The following is a 26203-nucleotide window of genomic DNA, read 5'->3' on the forward strand; positions in this document are numbered from 1 at the left end:
GAAAGATTTTGTCAATGTTTTTTTTTCAGGAGGGAAAAGCAGTTGCAAAATAGCACCAGCCAAAAGACATCATGCGTCTTTTCTGGTGCTTTGATCCGCAATGCAAAAAAAATAAAATATAAAAATATGACCAGGATTAACATAGGTGTAATAGATAGTTATAAGTAAATTTGACTTTTAATTTGTTGGACAATTGTCTTTATTTCAGAATACTGAAAGGAGTGAGGATTTGAGAAAGCCCCTTACAATGCATGGAGGGTTTCACCCCAAATCTGGCATCCTGAGGTTGTACACAAGATGGAAGGTGGTGGGGGTAGGGTACTAGGAGCATCACAGGATTTATCAAGAAGATGACTACTGGGGACAAACTACTAAATTAGTGCCTCAGGCAACAGAAGCGGAGTAAGGAAAAGAAACCAGATGAGCTCTAAGAGAAAGTCAAGCCCCTCTACATCCCACGTACAACAGACAAATTGAAGAAGTGACTGACAGATAAAACATACCAATGGCACTGGAAGACAGCACTAATTATGGAAGCATGAGAATCGGCCCTCAACACAACATCAATTGATTTTTAAAATGTTTGGCTACCACATCAGATGGGACACCAGATGCAAGCTATGCAAAGAAGCCCCAAAGGTAGTGCAGTACATCACACAAGGGTGTAATATGCTGACAGGCAAACCATACCTTGAGTGGCATAACCCGGTAGCAGGGATAGTGCACCTAATATGGACTGGTGGTGCCAGAATCAAGATGCTAGAAACCACCCAAGGTGATTGAGGACTACCAGGTTAAGATCCTGTGGGATGTCCAGACCCAGACTGACAAACTAGGAGTGGGTAACCACTCTGACAGAGAGGATTTAGATAAAGATCAGAAGACACGGGTCATAATTGATGTAACAATCCTGAGTAATAGCAACATCACGTCTTACTAACCCTCACAAACATTGGCAGCATGACAGGCTCAAATAAAGTGCAGTGCTTGAGTGACTGTTTTGTTGGTAAAAATAGGTAGGAGTTAAACGTTGAACTGAGACCCATAGATGTAGTTTTTTGTAACAACTATACACCCACAGCTCTGAACAAAATAACGTAAAATTGCTATGCGTGAGTCCGATCCAAATTTCCATCTGCTCCTACAATTCAGTATTGCCCCTGCATCCTCTTCTTATGCATTCCATGGTAAATTCCTTTAAATTTGCTATTTTAACCTGTTCTGCTCAAATCTCACAGGAGAAAGGAACACATTACATGGTGCAGGTATTTAGGGGTTTTCCCAACACAGGAACCTTTGCAGGAACATAAAAAAAAAAAACAACGGGATAATTTCATTGTTCGTGCTGGTTAGGGTATTCTGAGAGATACCTTAAATTCTTTGGGTACTGATTGAGAGACCTCTGTAGGTTTTTACTTTTTCACTCACAAAGTTACCGTTATGTGACATTCCACAAGGTTAGAAAAAAAAGAGGATTAAAATACATTGAAAAGTAAAACTTCAAACACCAGTCTTTGCATTTCACCACTAAGCTGCACTTGGTGGACAAGGGGTAGGCTTGACAAACTCTGTGGTCACCCCTAACATGAGCTCAGGAGACAGCCACTGATTCAGTGTCCAAATCCACCGCTGGGAGGTCCGCTGCCACCATGGGCTCAGGTACGAGATCCACCACTGCCCCGGTAGCAAAGTACACCACTGGAAAACTCGGTTGTACTAAGGAACAAAGGTCCAGGCCGAAGAGGGCATGTGCGTCTTACTCTGGCAGGCCAGAGGAGATGAGTACCGGCGTAAATCTGGCTAGTGGGGATGCTCTGATGTTCCAATCCAGTCATTTACAGGGGGGGTAGAAAACCTCCCCAGACAGAATTCGCATTGTAGTGGGTTTTTTTTCTCCTGGAAACACATTTTCAGATACCAAATACTCCACACTGCTCTATTTAAAAAAAAACTGGCTGAGAGCTGTTCATGCAGTCATGTATTTTTTATTCATTCATTGACCCTTATAGAGGTAAGATATTTCCAATGCCTACCTGGTTGAGCAGAGCAAAACAAACCAAAATATAAATAAATACATGTATGAACTGTATAATATAGTAACAACTGAACTATTCATTGCATCATAGCACAGGGTGACTGAAAGCTTCATTAATTGCCTGTGAGATGTACTCTAAAGCAGAAAAAAATGTAACTGCCTTATGTCAAGAAGTCAGGGGAAAAAAACATGTCTTTTTGAATCTAGAAGCCTCCAGATAACTATAGATGTGATTTATTGTTCTAAAATTTGTACTGGGACTCTGTAATGCTTCAGGCTGTTACAATTGCATTTTCCATCTGATAAATCACATTTATACTCATTTGCAAGCTTCTGTTGCACAATCTATTAAGGAATATTATCTGAATAAAATATAATAAATATATTCTAATTTATTTATTTTTCAGTAAACTCCATGCCTCAAAGACTGCACCCAGATTCATTGCAAATGAGAATCAATTCTCAATTATTTCACCTTGATTAAGGCTTAGGTTTTTGGGGTATTACAAATATTAAACATACACTACATTACAAAATAAAACACTTGAAAGCTTGAAATCAGCAATTTTTGGATCCAGTAGGGCGTTCAACTAACAAATACTATGACTAGAGAAACTGAATGGTCCCAAGAACTCTTGCTACCATGAACTCAAAGTTCATGGCCTAGCTCGTGGAAAAACCTTATTGCTGATTAGGTCACATAATACATTTAAGTGCCTAATTAAGGGAAAATGGTAATTTTATATTGCATCCTTTTGTATTGGAGGAAAGATAGAAAGCAGATCAAATAAGTATAGGTGTCAAAAGATACCAGTCAACCCGTGACCTGCGAGTTTAAAATATGACCTTCTCTTACCAGCCAATGTTGAACTCGACGTGGGCATCAAAGAAACCAACAACAGGAGCTGTGGCTGCATTCCAGCCGTGTATTCTGGCTCGGATCAGACCCTCCCTTTTGCTGTTCCTCACGATCTTGACCAGACCTGGGTAACGTTTGTTCACATACTGATCCAAGTTGAATTTCAGCTCCACTGTAAAAGAGCAGATTAGACAGCATTGCTCATTAAAGTGATCTATAGTGACCAATGAAAAAAAAACGAATGTGTCTGACCTACAAAAGTTGGGTTGTCGAGCATGTAAACCTTTCTTGGGTAGCTTTATTGAGCAAATGTGAGTACTATGACTAAGTTTGATGTTGAATCTTTTTTTTCCTTCTTTCTATTTCTGGATGAAAATGTGAAAGTATGGAAGTTGGTACAAGCATGTAACAACTTAAATACAACACTAATACATACAATTTTATATACAGTACGCATGCAATGATACACACATTCCTGTTAAAATTATATAGCCTAACAACCAAACAAAAATACTTGCTAATACCATGTTTATTAGGAGTATTCAAATATTTTCATCAGACACCGTGTTTTTAATAATATATGCACAGCGGAATTATGATTATGGAGCGTATCTTCCTGCTCTGACAGATCTGGTGGATTGTAAGAGAAAGAATTGTGGAGCTCTCCTCTAATGCTGCTGATGAAGCTGGTTGTCATCACTAAAAACAAATTTTATTAGGTCTGGCTTTACAAATTCCTTGTTGTGTTGTGTTAGAGGAAAAATGACCGTTGCTAAGGGTTAGTGCTGAGCGGTGTGCTTACAGGGAGCCGAGTTTTAATACAGATACATAAGAAGCGAAAGGTTCGACCAACATCCACAGCTAGCTTTTGACTGTTACTTACAATATGAATCAATTTCTATTAAACTTCAATCGAGCAATAAAACATCAATTTATAAAGCTTCTTTCATGCTTACAAAGCAACACAAACATTCACACACCTTATGATTAAAGACACATTCACATCCTCGTTACAACCAGTCTCTGCAACACTGCGACACACAACAACCGTGAGTAAAATTAGTTATAATATAAAATGCTCATTGAATACATAACAGCTATTGAGACTTGTCCTCATTAGTGTAACTGAGGTCTGTCCCAGGTGGCTAGAAGGGAGGCCTCACGCAAAACTAGTCACAACTCATTGACAGTTTAGATTTTCACGCACAGAGATGGACAATTTAAAGACCTCAGTTAACCTAAGAGGCATGTTTTTGTATTGTGGGAGGAAATAAAAATATTCATTGAAACCCAGACAAGCACAGAAAGAACATGCAAAATCTGTAGCGATATGTTTAAATGGAGATTCAAACCGCAAATCCCTTGAGTCCTCATAAAGACAAACTACAAAAATAGTGTGTCTTTAATGAATGATTCTTTCTAATGAATTAATCATTTGAGTGAATATAATTCTGTGATGGTGCAGGTAAAGGTTAGGGTTAACCCACTTGCCTGACTTTGGTGTGAGCAGCATGGTTTTAGTACGCACTCAGTAAAGGTCTGAATGCAAGTGTGAAAACCTGGGTTAGGGTGCCCTGTGACTGAGTGATGACCAGCTCAGGATGTAGTCCGCCTTTTGCCCGAAGTCAACTGGGACAGGCTTCAGCACCATGCAACCACTGTAAGCGGTGACCGTAATTATTAGAATCAACTTCACAAATTGATTTGTTACTTTCTCAGTCCAATTGAGCTCAGCTGTGAGTGTTGTGGCTGAGAGTGGAACTATGGTGTTCCACAAGTCACTCATTAATCTTCGCCCAATGCGGAGGCATGGGAAGGGCTGTTGAGAGCTGACCAAGTGTGACTTGTGATTTGTTCACTGTAAACGACATGTATCACTCAATGAACAATTCTACCCTGAGTGATTCAAATCATTTCCCCCTCATGGGATAGCATTTCATTCTCAAACATTTCGCTAACCTAAGCACTAATGTTTAGCCAAATCACATGTAACAACTGGGAACACAGAAAGTATTGTGTTCCCATTATTTTAACAGACAACACAAAATAATGAGAGTGAAGAGAAAATGGAGGAGGACTGAATAAATGGGAGTGTGTTGGCCAGGGTACAAGTCTGTTGGACTCCATCCATCTATCCATTTTCTGACACGTTGAACCTATCTTGGGTTTAATGTGCAATGTGCTAGCACCAATCTCAGGTGACTTTGGGCGAGAGGTCTGGTTCGACCTGGACTGGTTGCTACCCAATCGGAAGGCACAGATAAACATGGTTTGGGGATGTGGGAGGAAACCAGATTACCCAAAGAAACACACTCAGGCATGGCAAGAACATTCAAATTCCACACAGACGAGGCCTGTTTTGAACCCATGTCCTGAAAACTGTCGGGCAGATGAACCAGTCACCAACATTTCCACCCACCTCAACTGTAATTATGATTATCCATCCATCAATACATTTTCAGAGCCGCTTATCCTCACAAGGGTCGAGGGTGTGCTGGAGGTTATCCCATCTGTCATCGGCCAGGAGGCAGGGTATGCCCTAAATTGTTGCCAGCCAATTGCAGGACATGTAAAAACAGACAACAATCACACTCACAATCACACCTAGGAGCAATTTAGAGTCTCCAATTAATGCATGTTTTTGGGATGTGGGAGGAAACTGGAGTGCCCTGAGAAAATGCATGCAGTCAGGGAGAGAACATGCAAACTCCACACAGGTGGCACTGGGATTTGAACCCCGGTCCTCAGAACGATGGGGCCAACACGGTAACCTGTTGCTCTACCATGACACCCTAATTATTATTATTACATATGACTGTATTTATGCTACAGGGCAGCATGGTGGTGTGTCTGGTTAGGGAATTGGTCTTACAGTTCTGAAGATCAGAGTTCATATCCTGGCCCTGCCTGTGTGGGGTTTGCATGTTCTTCGCGTCCCTGCATGGGTTTTCTCCGGGCACTCCGGTTTGCTTCCACATCCCAAAAGACATGGGTTAATTGGAGACTCCAAATTGCCCTTAGGTCTGATTGTGACTGCAGATGGTTGTTTGCCTTTATGTGCCCTGCGATTGGCTGGCAACAAGTCCAAGGTGTACCTCGCCTCATGCCCAAAGATAGCTGAAATAGGATCCAGCACTCCCAAAAACCTTGTGATGATAAGAGGATAAGAAAATGGATGGATGGATGTATTTTAAATCTCCCAAGCCTCTCCATGTTGACAATATTTGGGAAATGACGCACTAAAATAAAAAGTGGAATAGCATGCACGGTGCAGTAATTTTAGTGCATACAGTATATACCATTCAAAGGAAAGCCACATCCCTTGAGATTGACTGTTCTATAGTGTTAAAGCGTGAAGGTGAAACTCAGGGTTGAATGATGACCTGGATCACAAAGAATGATGAGTAAAATAATTTATGTTCTCATCAATATGTAAACGCAATGGGAATGAGATTGACAGCACTATTTTTCTACCCGACTGTATTTACAGCGATCAGTAACAACTGAATGATTAACAGAACAAAGCATATTAAATCCTTTATGCAAAGTCATGGATTTTTTTGGTAGTGGCCTTTTTGGGCATGTATATCCATACATACATTCAAACCCAAATCTAATCAAGCTGGACATTATGTTTATCATAAATATAAACAGAATGCAATGACTTGCAAATCATGTTCAACCCATATTTAATTCAATACACAAAAACAAGATATATCAAGTTCAAACTGATGAAGTGTTGTGTTTGGTAAATAATCAATAAGAATTTTATGGCTGCAACACATGTAAAAAAAAAGCTTGGACAGGTGGCAAAAAATACTGAGAAAGTTGAGTAATGGTCATCAAACACCTGTTTGGAACATCCCACAGGTCAACAGACTAATTGGGAACATATGGTTATCATGATTGGAAATAAAAAAGAGCTTCCCTGAATTGCTTGGTCATTAACAAATGAAGATGGGTAGAGGTTCACCTCTTTGTGAACAACTGTATGGAAAAACTAGTCAAACATCTTAAGGACAATGTTCCTCAATGTACAATTGGAAGGAATTTGGGGATTTCATCATCTACGGTCTATAATATCATCAAAAGTTTCAGTGAATCTGGAGAAATCACTGCATGTAATCGACAAAGCTGAAAGCCAATATTGAATGCCTGTGATTTCAATCCTTGAGGCGGCACTTCATTAAATACCAACATCAGTGTGTGAAGGATATCACCGTATGGTGGTTTTTGGACGGCATGTCGTCCAGGCCAAAGAGAAATTGAACCATCTTGTCTGCTATGGAAGCACATTTCAAAAGCCAGCATCTGTGATGGTATGGGGCTGTGTTAGTGGTAACATAAATCTGTGAAGCCTACATTAAATGGTGAAATTTGTCACGAGCAGGACAAGGGATAGGACCCATGTACACAACTCCAAGGCAAGAGATAGTTATAGCATTATAGCATCAGCATTCCGGCGGGAGGCTGCGAGCCGAGCTTCGGCGTCCAGGGGAGACTGTTAGCCGAGCTTCGGCTCGCGGAGCACCGCAAGAGCTCGCTCGTCAGACTCAATGTCATTCCTTGTCTGCCGGCCCGGAGCTCCCGGGACCTTTGTTTACGCACTTACATCCCGTGCGTAGGCCTCCGAGTAGTCAGACTTCGGCGTCATTCCGCCCGTATAACCATCCGAATATTCAACATTATTTACAGCCACAGGTTCAAATCTGAATGGAAGTGTTCCTCCTGTCATGGTCCTGCCGGTCCCTGCCCTGGCTGTGCAGTTCCCCTACACACCTGCGTTGATTAGGAGGCGCACACTTGCGCCTCATCGGGGATAATGAACCCCAGTACTTATAGGACCCAGCAGACAGTGTGGCTTTGCCAGATCTTTGCCATCCATGCCTCGTTCCCCCACTTCCTTGTTCCTGATCCCAAATCCCAGTGTATCGACCTCTGCCTGTCCTCCGACAAACCCAGTAAGCTTAACATCCTTTATACTGCTGCTTTCTCTGACTGATCTCCCGGCTTACAACCTTGGAACAAATAAAGACCTTCCTTTAACTACCTCCCTGCTTACTGAGTCGTGCATTTGGGTCCACACTAGAGTTCTGGTTATGACAGAACGACATGGACCCAGCTGACTCAGGACCCATCCGCCGCTCTCTACAGATCCAGGGCAGACGCCTGGCCGAGCAGGAGACTGCTCTCCAGGTTACCAACCAAAGACTTCTCGAGATCTGTGCCCGATTAGAGACATGGCTAGCATCTCAGGCTAGTGCCGCGACTGTCACTTCAATGGCGCCCGCCAAAGTTTCTACCCCAATCCAGGGTGCTGCTGCCACTCCACCAGTCACGGAGTTTCAGCGGTTCGGGTACACACCTCTCTCCCGGGCCGAATGCTTTTCCAGAGACATTGGGAATGTCAAGCCCTTCCTCGCACAGAGTGACCTCCACTTCGAGCTGCAGGCTTCCGCCTTCCCGACGGACCGTGCACGAGCTGCCTTCGTCATATCCCACCTGACGGGGAGAGCAGAGGCGTGGGCTACAGCAGAGTGGTGTCGTAACTCCGAAACTGGCCACTCCTGGACCTCCTTCGTATGTGCCATGATGTAAGTCTTCCAGTATGCCTCGCCGAAACGTGAGGCAGCGGCTATGTTGATCACACTTCAACAGGGGCAGCGTCATGTGGGAGATTATGAAATTGAGTTTCGCATCAGAGCAGCTGAGAGTCGATGGAATAAAGAAGCGCTTCTCGATGCTTTTTTCCAAGGGCTTTCACTCCAGATCCACAGTCACCTCATTGCAGTGGAATTGCCTACCTCCCTGGATTCGCTCATCGCCCCATCTCTCAGGAATGACCAGAGGCTAGTGATCCAGGGACAGGTGGACTCGCTACTAGAGGGAGAGCAGGGTGCGTCCGCTACACAGGTTCCTCTTCTGCCGACGCCCATAACCATGACTGAGCCTCTGCAGGTTCAGGGGCTCGATGACCAGGCAGGGGAACGACTGCGGCGCCGGCGAGAGGGCCGATGCTTTTACTGTGCACGGCTGGGCAATTAATAGCCCACTGTCCGGTCAGGCCCAAGTGTTCTGCTCTCAAGATTATGGCTCCGGTGAGGCAGTATCAAATCGAGCACTGCTTCAAGTCACCTTGAGCACATGGGGTCGTACTTGTTCAGCTAAAGCCTTGACTCGGGATCGGACGCCAATCTGATTAATCCATGGGTAGTCGAGGCTTCGAGCGCAGTGGCCTTTCAGACGCAAGGGTTCCGTAATGCATACGCAGCCAATGGTAAATTCTTATGCCAAGTAACACACCGTATGCAATCTCTGAGGATGACATTTTCGGACGTACACACCTAACTGACTAATGCGCCAGCAGTTTTTCAAAATTTTATAAATGATGTGCTACGGGAGAGACTGAACAAGAATGTGTTTGTCTACCTCGACGACATTTTGATCTTTTCTTCAGATGAAGCTTCCCACATCGAGCACGTCAGGGAGGTGCTGCAGCAGCTACTATGACATATCATATATGTCAAGATGGAAAAGTGCAAGTTTCACTGGCCTTCCGTCACATTCCTGGGATTCATCTTGGCCGAGGGACATATTCGCATGGATCCCAGTAAGGTCGACTCTTCTCCAATGGCCCACCCCCACCAATTGCAAGGAGTTGCAGAGATTCATTGGATTTGCTAATTTAGACCGCAAGTTCATCAGGAACACTATTAAATGAGAGAGGATTTAACATCACATTGTCAAAATAGAGTACATAATATATGACCTATTGGATACATTGTTCATGCAAAGCACTTGATTTCCCCTTTAATCACTTAATCACTCAATTCTTTGTGGCCCAGTACAAAATGATCTTCAGACTTGTACCAGCCCAGGGGCCCGGTGATTGGAGATAACCCTGCTTAAGATGGAGTCGGAGGGCAGCAAGTTCTTCATTCTGCTGTGCTTGGAGGGCTTCACACATCAGGTCTAAGTCTGCTGGGTCCATGTTATGGCCACTTCGTTTTGTCATGGGCAGCATATGGGTTAGGACCCAAATCCACAACTTCAAGGCAAAAGATAGTTATATTGGGAAGTTTAATTCAAGCTGACCTCGGTACATTTGAAGGCAGTCCAAAAAGGTGAATGTGAGGTCCAAAAAACAAGGCAATTATTCTCATTCTCTTATCTCATTATTATGAGACAACCCCTGGAACAAGAAATGTGAGAAGATGACAGTCACGAGGAACGTGGCAACGAGGCAAAACGATGCGCAACGAACTGGCACCGAACAACATGACACACGAGGCATATATGCATGGCATAATTTACACAAACAAGGCAGAGGGGAGGAGACCACTCCCAGGCAGATGAATGACCATGCTGATGACAGAAAGGAAGATACAGGTTTTGGAGAAACATATGCTGCCATCCAAGCAATGTCGTTTTCATGGACGACGTTGCTTATTTCAGCAAGACTATCCCAAATCCCATTGTGCACACATTACAACTGCGTAGTAACTTTGTAGTAATAGAGTGCAGGTAGTAGACTGGCCTCCCTTCAGTCCGGACCTGTCTCCCATTTAAAATGGGTCCCACATTTATGAAGCGTAAAATACAACAACGAAAACACGGAATTGTTGAACAGCAGAGTCTGTACATCAAGGATGAATGGGAAAGAATTCCACCGACAGTGAAAAGCTTCGACAGTTAGCGTCCTCAGTTCCCAAACATTTATTGAATGTTGTCCTAACAAAAGGTGATGTAAACATGACTCTGTCCCAGCTTCTTTGGCCCGTGTTGCAACCATAAAATGTTGTCTTTGTAGTGTATTACATTAAATATAGGTTGAATTGCAAATTATTGTATTCTATTTTTATTTAACACAGTGTCCCAACTTCATTGAAATTGGGTTTGTATGTCACTTGGGTATCTATGCAGTCAAAATTCAATACATCTGATTCTGATGAAAATATCTCTTACTGCAGCCCAACAGCCAACATAATTTTAATGTGATACAAGTATTAGAGTGTTTAATTACTGCAAGAAAAAGTATGAGGCCATGAGTGATCCAATCAAATAAAACACTGGCCTTCATCCTTGGATTGAGAAATATGGAGCTAGAATATATTGTAGCGCAATATCATTAACATAAAAATCATAGCTTGAATAAAGTACATAGTACAAATTTCCATGGTGCATCATCCTTTCTTTTTATGGCAAGATGATTATTGTAGGTCTTTGTGGTTCTATTGTTCGTTTGAATTAGACTATGTTCAGATGTTCAGTTCAGGTGAGGTTATATTTGCCAAATGGTTACCTGCTGGCTTTAAAACGTTTTAAAACCGTGTAAAAATTATTTACCATTTGCATTGTTTACATTGTCAAAGAGGAAGGCGGTGTGGAAAGTGGGTTCTTAAGGCAGAAAGAGAAGAGGAAAGCACAGACGCTTGACCTTAATGTGAAAATTTAATGTTAGGACTGGAACAGGAAATCCTAAAGAGTTGGTTGACATGGCAGTTAGAAGAAAGGTTGATATATTGTGTGTCCAGGAGAACAGGTGGAAAGGCAGTAAGGGTAGAAGCTTAGGAGCAGGGTTCAAATTATTTAAGGGAGTACACATTATTTTAAACTGGAAGAGTTAGCTAAGAATGTCTTGAAGGTGAAAAAAGTATCAGATTGAGTGATGAGGTTGAAACTTGAAACTGAGGACATTAGTGACGAAAGATGAAAGAGAAATTCCAGAAGGAGCTCGAGTTTAGATTTCCACTCGATGAGTCAACTTTAGTCTGTTAGCTTTGTATGGAATAAAAACCTGTAAAGCCTCATTACGTTCTTGGTGTAAACATGGTGAGTCTCATTAATTGAAATCACTCGCACATCTGGACTCAGCTAAAGTGCAATTTATCAATGGATGACAAATTAAAACATTACATGGTGTCTGAGCTACAGTAACTAATATGTTGAGGAGACATGGAAAATGTGTGATTTATCATAAATCTGTCAGTTTCAATGAGAATGGAAAGTGTGTTGTACAAATAATCTGAAGGTTATTTGTGGTATTTGTCTTATGTCAGGACAGAAAGGCTACCACAACGCTAAAAATAATCTCTGAAAATATAGGTCCCCTTCTATCAGAATCTATTGTTTATAGTTTTATACGTAATTTGGTCAAAATTAGTTTGTGACATGGTTTAAGTTTATTATCTAACAGGAGCAGAAGGACAGCTGTTCCCCAGTGTCAATAAAGCAGGCCTTGCCCAAATATTGAGTGCTGAAGTAGCAGCCTTCAAGGAAGTCGGGACACTTTCCCTGCTGAGTATACAATAACTCCATGCTTTGCATTGGTCACTCTTGCAAAAGAAAGTTGTGTTTTTGTTTATTTTAAGAAGGAGGTGACACAGCAGCTAAAAAAAAAAAAAGGCAACCTATGCAACCCATACTAATTTCACCAAAGAATTCCACAGTTTATAAACTCGTGGACTATAGTTCATGGTGAATGCTTTGAGTATATTTCAGGGTAAGCAGGGAAGTTTGAAAGAGAGTTTGAAAGTTTCCCGCAGACACTTCTCGGTATACAATTTTTCCATTGTCTCAATGCTCAGGATAGTAGGACAGCAATTATTATGACTCCTTTGAAGCTTTTTCCCGAGTTACTCATCGGCATACTCTTCAAGGCTACGAGTCATCGACGAAGGGGGGCACGAGCTGGTTCACAAGTTAAACTGCAGAAAAGAGGACATCAACTAGCGCTCCCGTCGATTCATCTCGCAAACCTACGCTCCCTAGCCAACAAAATGGACAAACTTCTGCTTCTGATAAGGACCTGCAAAGACTCTGGACGTTCTGCAGCCTTGTGCTTTACAGAGACTTGGCTTTGTGGACTGACCACGGACACCGCCATGACAGTATCTGACTTTCAATTCCACCGTGCGGACCTGAACCTAACAGAAATCTGAAAGGTGGTGGAAAATGCTTTTACATCAATGAGAAATGGTGCACGGACATTACAAAGCTAAGCACACACTGCACCCCGGTTTTAGAGTCATTGTTTTTTAACTGTAAGCCATTTTATGCACAAAGTGAGTTCACATCTTTTATTCAAGTCGGTGTGTGCATTCCATCTCAAATTAGCATGAACGCTGCACTGCTAACGCTCACCGAGCAGATAAATGAGAGACAGAAAAAACACCCAGATTCACCGTTCAATATCCTAGGAGATTTCAACACAGCTAAACTTAATCACGAACTCCCTAAATATAAGCAGCATGTGAAATGTCGGACAAGGGCAAATAACACCCTCGACCATTGTTACACTTCCATAAAAAACGCATATCGTGCAAATCCTCGTGCACCCATTGGGTTTTCTGATCGCTGCTTGTTGTACTTAAAATCGACGTACAGCCAAGCACTTAAATGTGTGAAGCCTTTAGTAAAATCAATGTGGGATTTCAACACACCTACTGTATCTCATACCTGTTCTAAATGAATAAGATTTTACATCTTGCAGTTCCTATAAATAGAAATTTCTCTTGTTCTTTGTTCTTGCTGCTTTTTTGTTCTATGTTCTGTATGTTGTACCAGAGCAGCACCATCTGCCAGAGAAAAATTCCTTGGGTGTTTTTTTTTTTTTTTTTTACACACTTTTTTTTTTTACACACTTTGCCAAATAAATCTGATTCTGATGGCTTTGTCTATTTTCCCCCTGTTGTTTCTAGTACAAGCATGCCAAAGTCGCACTCAAAAATCTTTCCACCAGCCCCAGGCACTGTCTGATGTTGCTGCGATGAAGAACAGAGCAATTTTTACGTTGGCCTGAACTTCCCACTGCAGCACGACATTCCGTGGTGCCACCCCCTTAGCACATAAATTGACGGCGAATTTCCTGTAGTTTTGTCAATTAATATTTAAGGGTTGTGAGTTCGTATCCCACTGGGGATACTCCACCCCCCCCCCCCGAGGGGTTGCGTCAGGAAGTGCATCTGGTGTAAAAACTGTGCCAAACAAATAAGAGCGTTTCATCTGAGAAGACACGCTGTGGTGACACCTAAAGGGACAAGCTGAAGAAAACTTACTATTTATTTTTTTTATTATATCCACAGGTGTGCATTTAAATGCTTCATTCTTATGCAAACAGCAAGAGAGCTTTTGCTGCCATGAGAATCAACATATTCACCAGAAAAAGGGAGATTATCCAGGCCATCTACAGTGCATGACAGAGCATCCAGGATTTATTGCCAGCTGTCTAAAAACATGGGTACTGGAGTTTACCTTTTTACAATTCAAGCAACAGTATCAGCAGCGACAGGATTTTCCACAGCGAGAGTAAGAGCTAATTTAAAAATGATGATTATTATTAATTATTTATTTATATTAATTATAATAATAATTATAATTATTGGAAAGTCTTAGCTTCACAGTTCTGAGGTCCTGGGTTCAAACCCAGACCTGCCTGTGTGGAGTTTGCATGTTCTACCTGCGCCTACGTGGGTTTTCTCTGGGCACTCTGGTTTCCTCCCACATCCCAAAAACATGCAACAATAATTGGACACTCTAAATTGCCCCTAGGTATGATTGTGAGTCCAGTTGTTTTTCTCGAAGTGCCTCGTGATTGGCTGGCAACCAGTTCAGGGTTTGCCCTGCCTCCTGCCAGTTGATAGCTGGGATAGGCTCCACCACTCCCGCGATCTTTGTGAGGATAAACGGCCAAGAAAATGGATGGATTGATATTTCTCCTAATCAGACCAGCTTTTTGACATTTATATTCATCCATTCGGCATGGTGACTCAGCTGGTAAAGTGTTGGCCTCACAGTTCTAAGGTTCAATCCCGGACCTGCGTATGTGGAGTTTGCATGTTCTCCCCGTGCCTTCGTGGGTTTTCTCCAGCCACTTCGGTTTCCTCCCACATCCCAAAAACATGCAACATTAATTGGACACTAAATTTGTCACGAACCAACGATGCAAGGGCAAACCCAAATACAGGACTCCAAGACGAGGACATGATATTCAATGGGTTTTATTATAAACTAAAGTTGTGCACGACAACACAGTCCAAGAAGGCAGGATTCAAAAAGCAAGAAACAATGCCCGATAACTATGAGACAACTAAAAAGCATAACAAAAGTGTGACTGTACTAAATGGTGCAGTGGCCGAGTAACCCTGGATGTAGTAAATCATACTCAATGAACTGGCAAATGCCAGGAACAACACTCCAGCCCTAATACATGATGACAGGTGTAATAGATGAAACCGCTCGGAGCAGTGGCCAGGCCATGGCCTTCTTGGCCGTGGTTCAGCCATGCACATGACAGAAACACCCCCCTTAAGGCACAAATCCCAGATGCGTCAAAAAACAAAAAACAGACCAAAAAACATAACCGGCGAGGGTGGAACCGGGACCAGGGGAGGGCACCAACCTCCAAACCCCAGTCAGTCTGGTGGCTGTCCTGGACACCCAAAGCGAGGCGTACGGCCAAAGAGCGAAGGAGGTTGGCCAGGACGCCAAGCACCAGTGAGTGTCCCTACGGGGCGATTCGGGTGGACATCCTCGAGGAGGAACCCAAAGGCAAAGCAAGAACCAGATGGGAGCAGGTGACGGCTCCGGACAAAGACCTCCTAGGACGTGGTTGTGAGGCGGGCGGGGATTGGTCGCCGCCGAGGCTTGGTCATGGGGCGGCCGGGGATCGGTTACCCTTGATGCGTGGTCATCAGGCGGCCGAGGATTGATTGCCATCGAAGCAGGAGAGGGAGCTGGCCGCAATCGAGACAGGGGCGTGAGGAGGTTGCGTGCCAGTCGTTGTGGAGACCGGAGCGTGAGCATCAATCGGCTGAGGATCGGTCCCGTCGAGGCATGGACGTGGACGGGCAGTAGCTCGGTCTCTGTCGAGACAGGAGTGGAAGGTGGCCGGAGGCCAGTAGCCATCGAGACAGGAATGTGAGGCGACCGTAGCCCCATCGTCATTGAGACAGGAATGGGAGACGGTTGTATACCGGGAGACGGTTGTATACCTGCTGCTATCAAGACAGGAACATGAGAAGGAGGTATACCTGTTGCCGCCAAGACAGGAACGGAGGTGACTGTGGATTTGTCGCCGCTGAAACAGGGACGTTAGACTGCCCTGGACGGGTCACCCCCGAGACAAGGATGTGAGACGACAGTGGATGGGTCGCCGCCAAGACAGGGACATGAGACAACCGTGGACAGGGCACCACCGAGACAGGGACTTCAGACGACCGTGGACCAGTTGCCACCAGGACAGGGACGTGGGACAGCTCAGCTTTTGAGACAGGGACGTGAAGCGGCCAAGGAGTCTTCGCCGCTGCCTGGACTGGAACGTGAGGCGGCTGATGAGCTTTTGCCACCGCCTGGACTAGAACGTAGGGCGGCCGACAAGCCTTCGCCCCCATCTGGACCGGAACGTGGGTCGGGCGACGACCCTTCACCGCTACCTGGACAGAAACATGAGGCAGCCGACGACCCTTCGCCACCTTCTAGATCGGAACATGAGGCAGCCGATGAGCCTTCGCCGCCTGGACCAAACATGGGGTGGGCGACGAGCCTTCACCACCGCCTGGACCGGAACGTGGTTCGTCACCGCTACCTGGGTGTAGTGCGGCAATGGTCAGTTGCCACCACAATGTGGGCTTGGCTCGGTAGCACCTTGTAGGCTACCGCGGCGCTGGCATGTTTCATCGGGCAGTCTGTCACCACCGCGACATGGATGTGGTTTCCACCGTGACGTGTGCTGTATCTGGTACCGGGTTGGTTGCTACCGTGACGTGTATGTGGCACGGCAGCGGATCACTCCTCACTGCTGCACAGGCTCGAAACAGCTGTGTATGAGAATGTCCAAAAGATCCTCAATTTCAAAGATCGACGACTTGGAGCCCGGCGGCGACTGAGCCACTGAAGCATTGAGGGAAGTTGCCTAAGGCTCGGCCGTTGCTGAAGTGGAAGCAGGATGCTGCTGTGGCTTGGTTGTTGGCGAAGCGCCGCCGGAGGTCAGCTAAGACTCAGCCGTCGCTAGAGCAGAAGCGTGGAGTGGGCAACACTCTGCAGTGGCTTAGCTGTCTTGGTCCCCGTGCCGTGGGAGGCGCCAGGCGGCACCCTGCTTGGGCGTCTCCTCTGGCCGCCCTGCGGAGGGCCCGGATAGATGGCCAAACGGGTTCCAAAAAAAGGATTAGAGGAAGCAGAATTGGACTCACTAGGCGAAGGCACACAGGGGCGGGAAGCGTGGGACTGTGAAACAAACTCCTCGAGACTCATCACCGGGAGGGAAAGTTGAAATTCATCGTCCGAATCAGGCAGTTGGTCATATAAATTTAAGTCTTTCTCGTAATCCGAAAAATCTGAATCCACAACAATACACGGTGGTGAGCGAGTTGTAGTTGGGGCACACTCATGGCACACGGGCGGAGCGGGAGGCAAGGGAGGAGAATATGTCACAACTGAGCCCTCCCGGATAGTAGATGGTTGATCATCAGGCAGCCGGCGTCCCCATCGACGTGCCCCATGACTGTCTTCCCTGCTGGGTTCTGGTCTGGCCAGTTTGTCACAAACCAACGGTGCGGGGGCGGACCCAAATGCAGGACTCCAAAACAAAGACGTGATGTCAATGGATTTTATTATAAACTAAAGTTGTGCACGACAACACAGTCCAAGAGGGCAGGATCCCCCCCCCCCAAAAAAAAAGAAACAATGTCCGATAACAAGAGACAATTAAAGAGCATAACAAAAACATGACTGGACTATCATGGCGCAGCGGGGGAGTAACCTTGGATGCGGTAAAGCATACTCAACGAATTGGCAAATGCCAGTGACAACACTCCAACTTAAATACATGGTCTAATCACAGTGCCTCATGAGAAACAGCTGTGACCGGTGACAGGTGTAATAGATGAAACCACTCGGAGTGGTGGCCAGCCCATGCCCTTCTTGTGCAGGCTTGCACATAACAAAATCGCCCCTGGGTGGGATTGTGAGTGCAGCTGGTTGTCTCTATGTGCCCTGTGATTGGCTGGCAACCAGTTCAGGGACATCAAGCTGACCCGGGAATTCTTGAAACAAGTGGGTTTTTCTTCGGTGTAAATCAGAGACGATCCATGCTAATCCTCATCCCTGCAGTGACGTCAGAGGCCACTCCAAATGAGTCGTTTTTCAGGTAAGGGAAACTAAGTTAAAGTTCACTGACTTTAATTCATAAACACTTATATTTTTTGGTAAAAACATCGAACAGGATATGCATTTTATGATATAGTTGAATATATATTTTTGTCTCGATAAGATAATTTCCGTTAGAAATTAGACATGTCATACACTTTAAAGGCACGCTGTGGCCCCTACTGTGGGACACGACCCTTCAGACACGGAAGCTCTTCGAAGAAGAGAGTGTCTCACAATCGACTCAAGTGTCCAGGGCAATATTATTCTATCGTTTCGAGCCATATTTAGATTATATGCAGATCACTTCTAACTCACAACAGACGCCCTGACAGAATGACAGTATGTAGCGAACTCAGCCACGAGCGATCAAAACGCAGCAGCCCGTGTGCGACGAGCCGAACCACGGTGCTGAGCCGGGCCGCATTAGGGTATAGGTAAACAATTGTTTATCACTGCCGCCATTGGCATTGTTGTTCATCGCGGATGAAGGTGGCAGCTATGAACAACCCTGCCTGTAATGGTTCACTCAGCCACGTGCGATGACAACACCGTAAAGCGGCCCGGTTCAGCACCGTGATAAGCCACCGCTGAAGATGAGCCACCCCAGCCGAAGCCGTGACCAGACGATGGGGCGCCGAAGCTGTGACCGGTGGACGAGAAAGGCTTCGGCTAGACTGGCTCGGTCGCGAGGCATGATGCGGCAGCCTTCGCTGGCGACCCCTCACAGGAGCCTTCGCGGGTGAGCTGACACGGCAGCCTTCGCGGGTGAGCCGACACGGAAGCTATCGTGGGCGAGCCCAATGCACAAGCCGTCCGACGTGCACATCGACACATTTAGCACCCCTGTCATACATACGCGGATCTTTTGTTACATTAAGAGAGAAGGATTACGGGGTCCGCCCCAAACTATATTTTTTTTTAGTAGTTGTATACACGCCTACCTGTCATTTGGAACCCACGAAGATCTCATCCTTTGCACCTGTACAATCCATTTTTCACGACGAACCGGGTCTCTTGCAAATTTATAAAGGATAAATCCATCCTCCCGAGTGTTCAAGCAATGTTCAGCAATGCAACGAGCCGGCATTTTGGCTAACACGAAGGAACAACGAGCTAGCTTCCCGGAGGTAAAACTAATAGAAACAAACGAGTCCACTTGAGGGCGGTCCAACCATGTACGTCACTTCCTGCTTCTTCTCGAAAACAAATCCCTCGAGAGGATTTCATGGCGCGAGTTACAAAAAGCTGTATACGTCAAAATCACGTTTTGTGGTGAAAAAATGCATGGGGCCATGGCGGCTGCCATTTTTTTCATTGATAACGTACTAAAAATCATGTATTTCATGACAGTGGCACTTTAAAATATCATGTAATGGAGCTGCAAAACACTGAAATCAGTGATATGTTATTCAGTTCATTTGTCACATCGGTCAGACGGGACCCGTGTCACAGCAGTGAGTGTACGTTTGAACAAAATAACAGGCCCGACATAGAAGCTTTAAATAACAACACACAAAAAGCACCCTGAACCAAAAAAAGGACTTGATACATCACTGGAGTTCTCATCTGAGAATGGGGTCAATATAACATAACCTTTATTAGTCCCACAATGGGAAAATTTCCATTATTTCAGGAGCAATAGTGGACAGAAGAAATATAAATCTATTATAGAAATTTCATACCAGAGAAGAAAAGTACACAAACAAATAGAAATGTAAACTGTCAATGCATAAAGTGTACAATTCAATAAATCAGCAATGTTATTTCTTTTATTGAAAACAGAGTAGTGAATTTTAATTTTGACCTTTGAGATTGATTAATTTGATTAAATACTTTTTTTTAAAGTAGGTGTTATGTGTGTGTGTATTTTTAGTCTTTGTTCTCTTTAATTTCCTTTTATGCTTTTAAGTTGTTATAATGCTGATCTTTGTGACAGTGTTTGCTTTCATACTTTTAAGTTCTTATGATGTTACGCGGTTTCCTCTAATACTCTTGGGTCCGTGTGACATGGCTTCTTATCACGACCTCATCGCTGCTCTAGGAAACTACGCTGTTTGGAACTCTAACCACACGGACGCCTGCTGCCTTTCATTTTTGGACCGACTGGAAGTTTCACTAACTTGGAATAACCGCTGGGACACTTGTTCAACCTTGGTGACTATTCGCCATTGTGGCTCAACTACTCTGTTATTGAACGCCTATTTTGTCTAAACTATTTTATCGTGTTTGTGTCGTGTTGACGTGTGTGCGATGAAATTGTCAAAAGCGCAATACAACTTGTCGCCTTGTCGCATTTTGCTGGTTTGAACAAAGGGTACGTTGATCTAAATTCACACTTAACAAAATTGGGGGCTCGTCCAGGATGGAATTCATTTGACATTCGAGACATCTGTTTAAAAACGTTTGATAATTTTCTTTCATATTTGCAATTTAAACTGTAAAGCCAGCAAAATTGAGTTTAATGTTGAGTCTGTGATCTGTCAGTTTGTGATTTGCGCAGGTTCAATCTCATACAACTTGCAAGTCATTTCCGACTTTATGCCAAACCTGCTATGAGGAAATTCAAAATTTTGAAAATTTGAATCCTTACATTGATAAGGACATTTTTGATCCTGATGTTTTGGCATTGGTAAAAGAGGAAACTGTTGTTGCACTGCCCGTGGCGACTGATAGGAGGCCTTCACCAGATGTGAGTGCACTGACAACCCGCTAAAGAGGGTCGAGGTCGGAGCACTATATCAATGTGTCAGAGCAATATCAGTGGCAGAAATTTGGCAAATGGTCATTCAGTCTGTATAAATAACCATGTTGCAGTGGATCCAAGTCGAAAGCATTGCAGCATCTGACGTCACTATGAATGCTTGATTGCACCAAGCTTCGATTCCAGATGTAGTGATATGGACCAATCAGAACCTGAGTAGCTTTCGTATTTAAATAGGGGACAAAGAATGATCCAATCAAAGCAAAGCTCGTTAATATGTCGCATAACAAAGAGAAAGCCGGCGGTTTCACATCTCATGGGCAAAGAATCCACTAGAATAGCTTGAAAAAAATGACAATTTGGGCTTCTTTTCCATCCGAAAGTGGAACACACAAGGACATCAAAGATGATGAAAATTCAATTTAAAAAAACAAATGATAGAAGGCAACCTTTGAACATACAATCAGGACTGCTAGCACCAAATCTGACCTTTTCAAGAAGATGCACCTGACAGGCGGTCACTGAAAACGTCAATAACTAGGAGTGATTCATGAAGACATCAATAGATTGTAAAAAGTACACGAGTCCATCTACTAATGAACAGGTTTGTGTTTTGCTTTGTGGACTCCTGAACTGCTTCTGAAAAACTGTCATGCCCCTGGCATCCTCCCCAGGCCTGGGCGTAGTCATCCAATTAGTCGGCACACACCTCCACCCCTTTTCTGCTGATTACACCCAGTACTTATAGGACACGGGGGACAACTAGTCCTCCGCCAGATCGTTGATTCCCATGCCTCGTTCCCGCAATCCCGTATACCTGACCTACCGTGTACCGACCCTCGCCTGTTTCATGACCATCCTAGTAAGCCTGCCTCTTCTGATACTGCTGCTTTTCCTGACTGACTCGCTGATCATTCCACGGACCGAATAAAGGTTTTCTGTACACTACCTGCTTGCCTCTGGAGTCGTGCATGTGGGTCCCTCCTCGAGCCTCGTTCGTGACAGAACGATCTGGCCACAACATGGACCCAGCCGACTCCGAAGTTATCCGCCGATCGTTACAGTTCCAGAGGAGATGCCTGGCTGAGCAGGAGGCTGCTCTCCAGGTTACGAATCAACGTCTCCATGAGATCTGTGCCCGGTTGGAGCCGTGGCTAGCATCCCAAGCTCGCGTGGCTGCTATGCCGACGATGGTCACTCCGCCTGTCGCTCCGAGTCCACCCGTTCCGCCTGTTACAGAGCCCACCCATGCCAGCATAACTCCGCTTTCTCGACCGGAACGTTTCTCAGGCGACTCAGGCGACGTCCAGCCCTTCCTTGCGCAGTGCGACCTACATTTCGAACTGCAGGCGTCCACTTTCCCCACGGACTGCTCCCGGATCGCCTTCGTCATTTCCCACATGACAGGGAGGGCGGAGGTGTGGGCCACTGCAGAGTGGAGTTGCGACTCGGAGATCTGCCGTTCATACACGACGTTCGTCTGTGCGCTCAGCCAAGTATTCCAGTACGCGGCTCTGGAACGCAAGGCGGCGGTCTCACTCATGACAATTCGCCAAGGCCGTCGCCGCATGTCAGACTACGCTATCGAATTCCGGATCCGGGCCGCCGAGAGCCGGTGGAACGAGGAGGCTTTCCATGACACCTTCTACCAGGGACTTTCCCCACGGATCCATGGCCACCTCATTGCCGTGGATCTTCTGCCTTCGCTGGACGCTCTCATCGTACTGGCCCTCAAGGTGGATCAGTGCTTGGCCGTGCAGGGGTAGATGGACCGCATGACCGAGCAGGAGACGGAGAGGCTCAGCCCGGTCGCTTCCCAGCCGCCCACACTGCCTACTACGTCGGAACCCATGCAAGTGGAGGGACTCGGCAGATCAGCGGAGGAGCGCTTACGCCGCCGACAAGAAGGGCGTTGTTTCTACTGTGGTCGTCTTGGACTCTTAATCTCCCGCTGCCCGGTTCGACCGAAGTGTTCCGACCTTAAGATCTGTACGCCGGTGAGTGTGTGGTATACTGTCGCTGAGTCAGGGCGGTCGCTTTTGCACCTCACCGTAGGAATGGACTCTCACTCGTGCTTAGTGACTGCGTTCATTGACTCCGGTTCAGACGCTAACCTTATTAATCCCCATGTGGTCGAAGCGTTGCGTGCAGCAACCTTCCCCACACAGCGTCTTCGTATTGCAGACGCCGCCGCCCGCAGATTGTCCGTCTGATATGCCTGTTCGTCGTTCCATCACTTCGCGGAGATGTCGTCAACTGGGCCCATTCGAACAAGATGGTCTGCCACCCGGGTATGGCAAAAACTCATTCTGTGGTCCAACAGAGATTCTGGTGGCCCAACCTCAGCAAAGACATGAACGAATTCGTCAATGCCTGCCCGGTGTGTGCGGCCAATAAGACATCCCGTTGGGGCCTCTGTCCATCCCTTTCCGCCCGTGGTAACACATCGCGTTGGACTTCGTTACCGGCCTACCGCCCTCTCAACGAAACACAGCTGTGCTGTCTGTAGTGGACCGATTTTCCAAGATGGTTCATTTCGTGCCACTTCCAAAGATCCCGTCGGCCAAGCAGACAGCCCAGCTGGTGTTGGAGGAGGTCGTCCGCTACCACGGGTTCCCCCGGGACATCGTCTCGGACAGAGGTCCGCAATTCAGCGCCCGCTTCTGGAAGGAATTCTGCACCCTCATCGGCGCTTCGGCTAGTCTAACTTCGGGCCATCATCCGGAGTCTAACAGCCAAACAGAGAGGGTAAATCAGGAATTAGAGACAGGACAGCACGTGGAGCTAGCACCTCAAATGGGTTGAGTACGCCCACAACTCCCTATCCTCCGCCTCAACAGGTATGGCTCCAGTCCACGTTGTGCACGGCTATCCTCCCTCTCAGTTCTGCACCAGAACTCAGGGTGGGGCAGCGAGTGTGGCTCTCCACCAAGGATCTCCCGGTGCATATGGAATCCCGCAAACTTGCTCTCAGGTTCGTTGGTCCGTTCCCAATCACCAAAATCATTAACCCGGTCACCGTATCACTCAGACTGCCCAGGTCCATGAGGGTGCACCCTACGTTCCACGTCGGCAGACTACGCACGGATCATCCTTCGCCCCTGGCCCCTCCGGCCAAACTCCCCCCCACATGGTGAACGGCGGGCCGGTGTACACAGTGCGCCGGTGGCTGGCTGTCTTCCCACCGCAGAGGAAGGGGGTTCCAGTACCTGGTGGATTGGGAGGGATACAGACCGGAGGAGCGCTCTTGGATCCCCTCGCGCTTCATTGAAGACCCCTCCCTCATCAAGGACTTCTACGCGGCCCATCCAGACGCTCCTGGACCGTCGGGAGGCAGCCGTTGAGGGGTGGGGGTACTGTCATGCCCCTGGCATCCTCCCCAGGCTGGGCGTGGTCAGCCAATTAGTCGGCACACACCTGCACCTGAAAAGGTTCAGCTGATTACACCCGGTACTTATAGGACACGGGGGACAACTAGTCCTCCGCCAGATCGTTGATTCGCATGCCTCGTTCCTGCAATCCCGTATACCTGACCTACCGTGTACCGACCCTCGCCTGTTCCCTGACCATCCTAGTAAGCCTGCCTCTGCTGATACTGCTGCTTTTCATGACTGACTCGCTGATCATTGACCACGGACCGAATAAAGGCTTTCTGTACACTACCTGCTTGCCTCTGGAGTCGTGCATTTGGGTCCGTCCTCGAGCCTCGTTCGTGACAAAAACACAGTAAAATACATGTGAAAAGAAATACATTTGACTTTGAATTTGGCTTTTGAGTGTGTGCGTGGGTTTGTGTGTTTCAAGTAACAAATTCTAGTATTGTTGACAGCTCCAACATTATATTTAAGTTGTCATTTTAATTTTCTGTAAGAGAGGGATTGTGCTCCAATAGGAAAAGAACTTGTCTCCTCTGAAGATTAGGTTAATTGAAAAAGACAGCTTCAAAGCAAAAAGTAATTACTTTTAATTAAGTAAATACAGTAAGTAAGTAAATATCGGAATAATTATAGACTTCACTGTGGAATAAAAACGAGTCTTGTTTGGACTAATTTTAAATCACTATTGTAGTAATTCTAATGTAAAGGAAATGGAACATAAGGGTTACAAATTATGATCTTAGTGTAATGATGATGTGTTCTTTCTGTTTTTTGTTTTTGTTTGGTTTTGCTGTGCCAACCTTAAAGATGTTGACCGTGTTGAGTGAAGGAGGACCAGGCATATTCTGGTGCGGTGTTCCTCCCACTCAAAACACTAAAGCCTTTGTGCTGTGAAGTTGAGCGTCATGAACTGATGTGAGTGAGCATCACCCAACATAAGGCTTTGTTCTCATCACCATGGAAACAGTACGATGAAATAAATTTGAAAGCACGAGCCTCGTCCCATCATATTTCTTTTTTTGAGCCCGTAAACAGACTAAGGCTCACTCACAAGAGGGATAGTGTATTAATAATAATAGTAGTAACAGGACATACTGTAAAATGTCAGGTCTTCCATCTCTGTCCAAAAATGGTGAAGGTCACAGGAAATACGAGCAGATGCATGTTTTGTCATCTCCAATGTGGTCCATTTTTTTGCAATTAAATATTTCCAGCTCTGAATGAGACATCAATAATATCTTTATTGTTCGTACACATTCCCATTAATTGCCACAGTTGGTAACACAATCTCAGGGTCATAGTTCGGTGTGGAGAGGTGTGGGCAAAGGCACATCGACCCAAGTGCATGGAATCGGGCATACAAGGTTTAAAAAGTGTATACAACAGAGAAGCAAAATCGCAGGAAAAAAAATAATAAAATACTGCCCCCGCAACCTGACCCAGAAAACCAGTAGAAGATGGATGGATCGATGGACTATTCAAGATTTGCAGGGTAAGAACATAAGATCACCAGTACGGACGGGTTACAATAGACGATGACCAGAGAAAGACTGAAATATGGGTGGACTTACAAAACAACAATAACAGAGGTTCAGGTAATAACAAGACAAGGGAGAGAGACGTGACCTTAAAACGAAACATGATCTTAATTATACACAAAGGCCCAAAAAAATTAGATCAAAAGGGAACTGCAACTTGTGAATAAATAGTGGATATTACATATTAATGGACAGATCAGTCATACCATCTCATTGCTAGCCAAACATCACACACTAAATTTGATATGTATTGCCATGAAAAAGCATTTCCCCCTCCTGATTTCAGTTTTTTTTTTCCATATCTAAAACTCAAAGGTTTCAAATCACCAAACCAATTTTAATATGAATCAGAGACAACCCAGGGAAATACAAAATGCAGTTTTCACATGACATGATTTACTTTATTAAGGCACAAAAAAAAAAAAACTTTTCTGACTCTCAGTAAAAAAAAATATTCCCCCCCCCCCTCCTTGGTAAATCGCAAAGTCACTGTGACTAACCATAAAATTTGGAAACAGTGATTTCAATTTCACAAGCTACACCCTA

The 26203-nt window shown here is 45.3% G+C and overlaps 1 protein-coding gene across 1 annotated transcript in view; it reads right to left on the bottom strand.

The window, feature by feature from the left end:
* galnt9 (polypeptide N-acetylgalactosaminyltransferase 9) overlaps positions 1–26203 on the bottom strand; it is a 143047-nt gene that overhangs the window by 91548 nt on the left and 25296 nt on the right. The window contains exon 4 of the mRNA XM_061815876.1: positions 2892–3066. Within this exon, the coding sequence (XP_061671860.1) occupies positions 2892–3066 (175 nt within the window). The remainder of the gene's footprint in view (positions 1–2891; positions 3067–26203) is intronic.

This window comes from Syngnathoides biaculeatus, chromosome 4, assembly GCF_019802595.1.
Source record: "Syngnathoides biaculeatus isolate LvHL_M chromosome 4, ASM1980259v1, whole genome shotgun sequence".
Taxonomy (NCBI): Eukaryota; Metazoa; Chordata; class Actinopteri; order Syngnathiformes; family Syngnathidae; genus Syngnathoides; species Syngnathoides biaculeatus.